Source organism: Geospiza fortis, unplaced genomic scaffold (assembly GCF_000277835.1).
Source record: "Geospiza fortis unplaced genomic scaffold, GeoFor_1.0 scaffold261, whole genome shotgun sequence".
Lineage (NCBI taxonomy): Eukaryota > Metazoa > Chordata > Aves > Passeriformes > Thraupidae > Geospiza > Geospiza fortis.
The window spans coordinates 384,464-393,290 of record NW_005054578.1 but is presented as its reverse complement, the minus strand read 5'-3'; the positions used below and the strand labels follow the sequence as shown (position 1 = coordinate 393,290).

General features: G+C 56.8%; 1 protein-coding gene across 1 annotated transcript in view; it reads left to right on the top strand.

The window, feature by feature from the left end:
- Window positions 1-8,827, top strand: part of DNAH17 (dynein axonemal heavy chain 17) — a 32,269-nt gene that overhangs the window by 22,710 nt on the left and 732 nt on the right. The window contains exons 59-78 of the mRNA XM_005429830.2: window positions 33-240; window positions 422-537; window positions 803-995; window positions 1,096-1,331; window positions 1,627-1,743; window positions 2,216-2,420; window positions 2,575-2,739; window positions 2,867-3,007; window positions 3,146-3,316; window positions 3,468-3,590; window positions 3,710-3,903; window positions 4,012-4,160; window positions 4,266-4,393; window positions 4,629-4,856; window positions 5,385-5,576; window positions 6,162-6,341; window positions 6,667-6,849; window positions 7,219-7,401; window positions 7,601-7,744; window positions 8,245-8,470. Coding sequence (XP_005429887.1) covers window positions 33-240; window positions 422-537; window positions 803-995; window positions 1,096-1,331; window positions 1,627-1,743; window positions 2,216-2,420; window positions 2,575-2,739; window positions 2,867-3,007; window positions 3,146-3,316; window positions 3,468-3,590; window positions 3,710-3,903; window positions 4,012-4,160; window positions 4,266-4,393; window positions 4,629-4,856; window positions 5,385-5,576; window positions 6,162-6,341; window positions 6,667-6,849; window positions 7,219-7,401; window positions 7,601-7,744; window positions 8,245-8,470 — 3,482 coding nt within the window. The remainder of the gene's footprint in view (window positions 1-32; window positions 241-421; window positions 538-802; window positions 996-1,095; window positions 1,332-1,626; window positions 1,744-2,215; window positions 2,421-2,574; window positions 2,740-2,866; window positions 3,008-3,145; window positions 3,317-3,467; window positions 3,591-3,709; window positions 3,904-4,011; window positions 4,161-4,265; window positions 4,394-4,628; window positions 4,857-5,384; window positions 5,577-6,161; window positions 6,342-6,666; window positions 6,850-7,218; window positions 7,402-7,600; window positions 7,745-8,244; window positions 8,471-8,827) is intronic.

Below are 8,827 nucleotides of genomic sequence, written 5' to 3'. Positions count from 1 at the left end.
AGCTCCACAGCACGGCTGTCCTCCCACTCCAGGCCCTACCGGAACGACCCCAGCTTTAATCCCGAGTTCATCAAGTCCAAGTCAACGGCCGCAGCAGGGCTGTGCTCCTGGTGCCTCAACATGGTGCGCTTCTACGAGGTGCACTGCACGGTGAAGCCCAAGAGACAGGCAGTGGCCGATGCTGATGCCGAGCTGGCAGAGGCGCAGGCGAGGCTGAGTAAAATTAAGAGCAAAATTGCGGTAAGTGTGTGTCCCCACAGCCCCCAGCCACGAGCCCCTCAGTCACCAAATGAGCAAAAGAACTCCGTGAACCCAGAGCCAGGCCCAAGCACTGGGCTGGGCTGGAGATGCTGCAGAGCTCTGGGACCATGGAGCTTCCCATATGGGCAGGGAATAGCTCTGGGGCTGTTCTCTTCCAAAGGCCCTGAATGAAAATCTGGCGACTCTCACTGCTCAGTTTGAGAAAGCCACAGCAGAGAAGATCAAATGCCAGCAGGAGGCTGATGAAACCAACAAAGTCATCAATTTGGCAAACAGGTACCATGCAAACATTGGCTCTGAAGCACCAGGGCAGGCTGCTGCTCCCTGGCATTGCCTGGTGGCTGTGACACCAGGGCCATGGGAGCAGCAGAGCCCCCCATACCCTCCCCAAATTAAAAAATTCTGAGATTAATCAGGCCAGACATTCAGGGCGGAGGCAGCCATGGAGATGCTGGGTGACAACGCCCCAGGTCACCATGGCTGAGTTGCCACCCACCCCTGGCCAGGTCACAGCACCATCCCCATCCCCTCCTACCCCTAGGCTCGTTGGGGGCCTAGCGTCTGAAAACGTGCGCTGGGCTGAGTCAGTGGAGGATCTCAGAGAGCAGGAGAAGACGCTGTGTGGGGACGTGCTGCTGGTCTCCGCCTTCGTGTCCTACATCGGATACTTCACCAAGAAGTACAGGGCTGAGCTGCTGGAGAAGCACTGGGTTCCCTTCCTCCAGGGGCAGAAGGTGAGAGGGTGCAGGTTCCACCCCAGAGTGCCTTCCCCCATGCCCTGCAGCACCGGGGGCTCCCACGCCTGCGCCAGGCACCAACAGCCCCTCCCGGCAGGTGCCCATCCCCATCACCCCGGAGCTGGACCCCCTGAGCCTCCTCACGGACTCTGCCGACGTGGCTGCCTGGAACAACCAGGGGCTGCCCAGCGACCGCACGTCCACCGAGAACGCGGCCATCCTGTGCAGCACGCAGCGCTGGCCGCTGCTCGTGGACGCCCAGCTGCAGGGCGGCAAGTGGATCAAGAACAAATTCGGGGAGGACCTGCAGATCGTCCGCCTGGGCCAGAAAAGGTGGGCCAGGGGCTGCGGGGCGGGCACAGGCCCAGGCTGCACCAGCTCCCCTTTCCCTGCCACTGAAGGGTGCAGAGTCAGGGCAATAACATCCCCCACCAGACTGAGGGGACCCAAGGGCAGCAGCCCTGAGGGGGTACCCGACACCTCCAAAAGCTCTGTGGGGGACTGGCAGAGCACAACAGGGTTCCAGCAGGACACAGTGGGTGGAAAGCACTCTGTGAGCCCCCCACAGCAGCCCAAGCCCCCCACAGTGCACAGGCTTGCCATACACACCTCCCCTGTCCCCCCTCAGATACCTGGACATCATTGCCCAGGCGGTCTCTGAAGGACAGACACTGCTCATCGAGGACATCGGGGAGACCATCGAGGCAGTGCTGGACCCGCTGCTGGGCAGGACCTTCAAGGGCAGGTCAGCACACCCCAGTGCTCAGGGGTTTCACCTGCCCCAAGCAGCCACTGCTGCCCCAAAATGCTGCTAGATGCACCTTCACTGTGGGCAGCTTGGGAGCCTGATCCTTCTTTTGCTTTGGCCACATCCCCCAGTGCTCTCCAGTATGTCCCATGGAGGGACTGAATGTGGCCTGGTCCTTGGCATCCAGCTCATTTAGTGACTCAAGGACATGTTCCCTGAGACACCTGCCATATGGAAGGGGAACTGCACCCCAGAGGCCGTGAGGGGCTGTGGCAGGGCAGTCTCCAGCTCCTGTTCCTCCATCCTTGCCCTGCCAAGTCTGGTTTGGTACTTCTGCCCTTGCTGTGCCTTTTCCCAACCAAAGAAATTCATCCCAAGTGGCCAGGAACGGCACACAGGCTGAGGGCATCTGTGGTTGATGAGTTACTGCCCAGTGTGCGGGGATTAATTTGTTTAATTAACTGAACAGATACATTAGGATTGGAGATAAAGAAGTAGAGTATAACCAGCAGTTCCGCCTAATCCTGCATACCCGAAGTTTCAACCCGCACTACAAGCCAGAGGTGCAGGCTCAGTGTACTCTCATCAACTTCTTGGTGACACGGGAGGGCCTGGAGGACCAGCTGCTGGCTGCTGTGGTGGCCCGGGAGCGGCCAGACCTGGAGGCCCTGAAGGTACAGGGGCTAGAGGGGCTGGTTAGAGGGGTGGGGAGGCTCTGAAGGTACCACCTTCCCTCGCAGCGGCACCTTGGTGGCCCTATGACTGGGGACAGGTGCCAGCCCTCTGCTGTGATCTCAAGTGATGCATCCCTGGGTGCTGCTCTTGCAGGCAAGCCTGACCAAGAGCCAGAACGAGTTCAAGATCAAGCTGAAGGAGCTGGAGGACTCCCTGCTCGCCCGGCTGTCAGCTGCTGGGGGAGATTTCCTGCGGGACACAGCACTGGTAGAGAACCTGGAGATAACGAAGCGCACAGCCAAGGAAATTGAGGAAAAGGTAAATGTGCTCGCTGGAGCTGGTGCCACAGGCAGAGGGACAGCTCGGCTGGGCACCCAGCAGGAGGGTGGGCACTGCTTTGGTGTGTGACGGGGTTCTGGTGACACCCACCCCCCTGCACCTCCAGGTAAAAGAAGCCAAAGTCACTGAAGTACAAATAAACGTAGCGAGAGAGAACTACCGGCCAGCAGCAGAGCGTGCATCCCTGCTGTACTTCATCCTGAGTGACCTCTGCAAGATCAACCCCATCTACCAGTTCTCTCTCAAGGTAGATGGGGAGTGAGGAGGAACAGAGATGTCTGCGGGTGGGACAGTTGGGGGAGCACGGAGATTCAGTGTTTCAGCTTTCATGCTGCTGACAAGACCCCAGCAGCCACAGGCTGATGCCTGCTGGGATCTTCCTCAGGCCTTCAACGGGGTCTTTGAGAAAGCCATCGAGCGAGCAGTCCCCAGCGACGACACCCGGGAAAGGGTGATCAACCTGACCGACCAGATCACCTTCTCAGTCTATGTGTACACTGCTCAGGGCCTCTTTGAGAGAGACAAACTCATCTTCCTGGCCCAGGTTGCCTTCCAGGTAATCCCTCCTGCTGTACGACAGGCATTCACATGGCTTTAGACAGCTTCTTCTCTTACTCTGGTGCTGCTGTGGATGCTCAGAGCCTCTCACCCCTCACACTGGGGCTGTGGGCATTGGGTGGCTGTGACGCTGCACTCCCAACTCTCAGGTCCTGGCCCTCAAGAAAGAAGTGAACCCAGCAGAGCTGGACTTTCTCCTGCGCTTCCCTTCCAAGACTGGTGTCACGTCCCCCGTGGACTTCCTGCAGAACCAGAACTGGGGTGCTGTCAAGGTGGGTCTGTGCAGTCACCCGCTGTGCCAAGGCAATGCCAGCACAGCCCCCAGTGCAGCGGGTCCCTGGGGATGAGCAGAGCCCAGGAGTGATTTAGTCCTTCTCTGTGGAACCTGAAGGCGCTTTCAGAAATGGATGAGTTCACCAGCCTGGAGAACGACATCGAGAGCTCAGCAAAGCGATGGAAAAGGTTTGTGGAGATGGAGGCGCCAGAGAACGAGGTGTTCCCCATGGACTGGAAGAACAAGACAGCCCTGCAGAAGCTGTGTGTGCTGCGGTGCCTGCGCCCTGACAGGATGACCTATGCCATCAGGTACCTGGTGCCCAGCACAGGGCTCTCCTGCAAGAGCCCAGAGTGTCACCACTCCAGCTGCAACCAGGGACTGTTCCCATCTCACAGGGTTGTTCTATTTTTCTGTAGGAAATTTGTGGAAGAGAAAATGGGAAGCAAGTATGTGAAAGGAAGGAGCATTGATCTCTCTGAGGTGTACAAGGAGAGCAGCCCCTCCTCGCCCCTGTTCTTCATCCTCTCCCCTGGTGTTGACCCACTGAAGGACGTGGAGGCTCTGGGTGAGGCACTGCCCACCCGGACTGGCACCAGCCCCGCTGGCCAAGCGGCCAGAACTGCAGGGACCCACTCAGTGCTGATACTGACTGCAGACATTCCCCTTGCAGGCACGAGGCTGGGATTCACCATTGACAATGGGAAGATCCACAATGTGTCCCTGGGGCAGGGCCAGGAGGTGGTGGCAGAGCACGCCATGGAGGTGGCAGCTGCCGAGGGCCACTGGGTCATCCTGCAGGTGGGTGGGGGCAGTGGGGCACAGCACAGGGCACACAGCCCCGACAGCAGCTGGGCACACCAGGGCACACAGCCCTGCCAGTCCAGGCACAGCATGCAGGGTCACCCTGCTGGAGATGGCAGTGACACTGCCTGGGCTGGCTTTCTGTACCCAGCGCCTTCCCCCTGTGGAGCCACAGTAGGAATCAGGGTGGGGGGAAGTGAAATTGTCAAGGTGCAGAGAGTTTCTTTTGCAGAACATCCACCTGGTGGCGCGGTGGCTGAGCACACTAGAGAAGCTGGTGGAGCACCACAGCCTAGAAAGCCACCCCGAGTACCGACTGTTCATGAGCGCCGAGCCAGCCCCCAGCCCCGAGACACACATCATCCCACAGGGGCTGCTGGACAACTCCATCAAGATCACCAGCGAGCCACCCACAGGCATGCGTGCCAACCTGCATGGAGCCCTGGACCTCTTCAACCAGGTACCCCCGTGCCACCCCCACCCTCCCACAGCTGCCTCCTGGGGCCGTTCTGGGCTCCAGCTACGGCTCATCCCCTCCTGGGCTCCACAGGCTGAGCACCTCGGGGTGTCTCTGCTGCCAAGGACGCTGCACCTGGAACCAGCCCTCGCCAGCACATCCTCCTGGAATGCCCAGGGTCCCCCTCTGGCAGGGGTTTAGGGGTAACCAGAGCTTACCCATTTTTGTGGGTTTCCAACACAGGGAAGTGCCAGGTTGCCAGTGCCTTTCCTGAGGCTGAACCCGGAGCTGTTGCAGCTTTGCCACGAACAACCTGCCTCAGCTGTCAGCAGGGCATTGGGGTGTGAACTCCTAATTCCTTCATAAACAAATGAGTGCAAAAACTACCAACTAGGAAATCATTAAAATAAAACTGTGTGCCTTTTTTTTCTAATGAACACTTTCAGTTCTCTTTTGCCTATGAATGTTCTTCATGAGGAGGCATCTGATAGCAGTATTCAGCTGCAACCCACCCTCACCGTTCCTCTGCAGGAAACTCTGGAGCAGTGCAGCAAAGAGTCGGAGTTCAGGTGCATCCTGTTTGCCCTTTGCTACTTCCACGCCGCGGTGGCTGAGCGGCGCAGGTTTGGGACCCAGGGCTGGAACAGGTCCTACCCCTTCAACAACGGCGACCTGACCGTCTCTGTCAATGTCCTGCAGAACTACCTGGAGGCCAACGCCAAGGTGAGGGATGACGAGGTGACTGCTCCTCAGCACAGCACACACTGCAACAATTGGGCTTGCTCAGAACATTCACCAGTTTGCAGCACAAACACTGTCCCATGAAGAAGCCTAGGGCCACGAGCAGCTCCTTCCCTGCTCTCTTCACACTCAGGCAGGGGAAGGGGATGAGTACTCAGCCTGACTGAGATGGCTGAAAAAGGCATCAGGAACCAGCCAGGCAAGTGCCTGCCCTGGCCCACCTGCCTGCCCCGACCCATGTCTTGGTGGTTGGTGGGTGGTTCTACCTAAAAAGCAAAGCCTGCCCCAAGAATGCAGGTGCAGTGAGCAGGGCTGAAGGCTCACCTTTAGACCTGCCCTCACAGATGTGATCAGTGCTGGTTGGAAAAAAGGCAGGATTCAAACCACAGATGGCTGTGCTCATACTGGGACAGGGAGAATCTGTGGGTGATCAAGAGACACCCCTTCTCCCAAGCCTCTGTGGGTCCAGGGACTGTCACCTCCCAGCACAGGTCAGTCCTGGAGCCATCACTCTGTGGTTGCATGGGCAACTACGGGGAGAGTCCCAGCTTGAGCCTCTCGGTGCAGGTCCCGTGGGATGACCTCCGGTACCTGTTTGGGGAGATCATGTACGGGGGGCACATCACGGATGACTGGGACCGCCGGCTGTGCCGCACGTACCTGAGCGAGTACGTGCAGCCCGAGATGCTGGACGGTGAGGTGTCCTTGGCTCCAGGGTTCATGATCCCTCCCCGAATGGATTACGAGGTAAGAAACATTGCAATTTTCTCTAGAAAACCCCTGCTCTGGAAAAATGGGCATGAGCACACGTTCCCCCTCACTCATCAAGGGGAATGTAGGGAGAGAGTGTCAGTCCTCTGGGAATGTGCAGAATTGCTGTGGAAGTAATTCCTGTGGTTGAGACGGAAAGGGAAAATCTTGGCTGAGACACAAGTTAAAAAAGAGCCTCCGTGCCCATGGGCAGGTGCTGTGAAGGGCCCCAAGAGTGGTGATGGGTTTTCAAGGTTGCAGGGAACTTCGGGCTCCTTTGCCTGCAATTCCAAGCTAAGGCTGGCCCTGATCCTGCATCCAGGCCTACCACCAGTACATCGATGACAACCTGCCAGGAGAGAGCCCCCACCTGTATGGCCTGCATCCCAATGCAGAGATGGGTTTCCTGACCGTCACCTCGGACAGGCTCTTCCGCACGGTGCTGGAGCTGCAGCCCAAGGAATCCGAGGCTGCCGGAGGCTCGGGTGTCTCCCGAGAGGAACAGGCAAGTCAAGTCTTTGTGGTAGAAATTAACTGATTTTTTTAAGGTGGGGGAAAGTAATTACAGTGGGAAAAAAACCTCTTAAGGGTGACAACTGAGAGGCTAGAGAGGGGAGGCAGATACACGTCTGGAGACAACTGAGAGAGCAGGCCCATAGCAGGAAGGAAGGGATAGCAGAGGGAGGGGATTCCAGCCCTACTACAGCTTTTTAAGACCCAAGAGCAGTTAATAACAGAATGGAGTGCTAGTAACAAAGGAGGAGGTACAAAGAAACACCAAGGCAGAAAAAGAAGAAAATCTTACCAACTTAATTAAATGGAACCTGCAGCACTTTTCTCTGGGCAAGAGCAGTTTATGGCATTCTCATTTCAGGTGAAGGCAGTCCTGGATGAAATCATCCAGCAGCTGCCAGACCCGTTCAACATGGAGGAGATGATGGGAAAGGCAAAGGAAAAAACCCCATACACGGTTGTAGCCCTCCAGGAGTGTGAAAGGATGAACATCCTGACCAACGAGATGAGGCGCTCGCTGAAGGAGCTGGACCTGGGACTGCAGGTACACAGCAGGCAGCTGCTGGGGTCATCGCCCAGTATTCCAAAGCCCTCTCTGCCTTTGCTGCAGCTCCCACCCACCAAGCTGGGCCAGGTGCACCAGGGCAGCCCCAGCCTCGTGCTCCCTGAGCCCACGCACGTCCCTCGGGCTGTCCCAGCAGTGGCTGCCGGTGACACTGCCTGGACTTTTCTCTTTCTCAAAGGGAGAGCTGACGATTACATCCGAGATGGAAGAGCTGTCAAATGCTCTCTTCTATGACAACGTTCCAGAATCATGGACACGTTATGCCTACCCCTCCCTCCTCACCCTGGCCAACTGGTATGCAGACCTGCTCCTGCGGATCAGGGTGAGCAGAGTGTGTGTGACTGTCAGAGCCTGGGGTGCCCCAGGACTCTCCCCACCAGTGCACTGCTTCATTGGTAACTGATTTATTTCTCAGTGTTAATTTAACCAGCCTGAAGTACCTGAAAAGGGCTGTTACTCCAGGAATGGGAGCAAAAGTCTGACCAAGGTTCCCATTACAGTACATCACTGTAGCAAAACAACATCAGCCCCCACCCCCCCCCACCCTTATTACAATCCTGGGTGTCCCATAAAAAATATTAATAAAACTGGCTTTGTTAAAAAATAACAGCAGCATTTGCTGCACTATGAATTCAGGGTTTCAGCTTCATTGCTGCAGGGGAATCTGCTGCTTATTCCTCCCACACCACCTCCAGCCAGTCTCCATTCTGCAAGATCAGCTGAACCTTAGGTTACGCACAGCAAAGCATCAGCTCTGTCACAGTGTCCTGCAGCTCACAGTATGCCCTCCACCCTAAAGGACTCTGCTGGTTTATTTTCCAGGAACTGGAGGTCTGGTCAACAGATTTTGTGCTGCCTGCAACAGTGTGGCTGGCGGGATTCTTCAACCCCCAGTCCTTCCTCACAGCCATCATGCAGTCCACAGCCAGGAAAAAGCAGTGGCCACTGGATAAGATGTGTCTGGCAGCGGATGTGACCAAGAAAACCCGCGAGGAAATAACATTTCCCCCTAGAGAAGGCTCCTACGTGCACGGGCTGTTCATGGAAGGTAAAAACTGCATCTCTGAGGTGTTTCAGACACGGAGCAGGCCCAGCTCAGCCCTTCTTCCTCGTGCAGTGTCAGCTCTTGCTGGCAGCAGCTCAGAGCAGGGAGCCCTGGGTGCACCTGGGTCCATCTGGGTCCCCCTGGGTCCCGCCAGCTGAGGGCAGCACTGCCCGGATCACACAGCCTCTCCAAACCAGAGATTAGCAATTCAGGCTCCAGCTCATGAACCCCAGGGCTCCTGGGGCTACAGGGCTCTAGTGAATACATATGTCACATTCTTAGTTGATGCTTGAGTAAGACAAATTGAGAAACTTAAATCCACGATAATTACTGCTAATGAGAGGGAAGGACGTGGTTCAG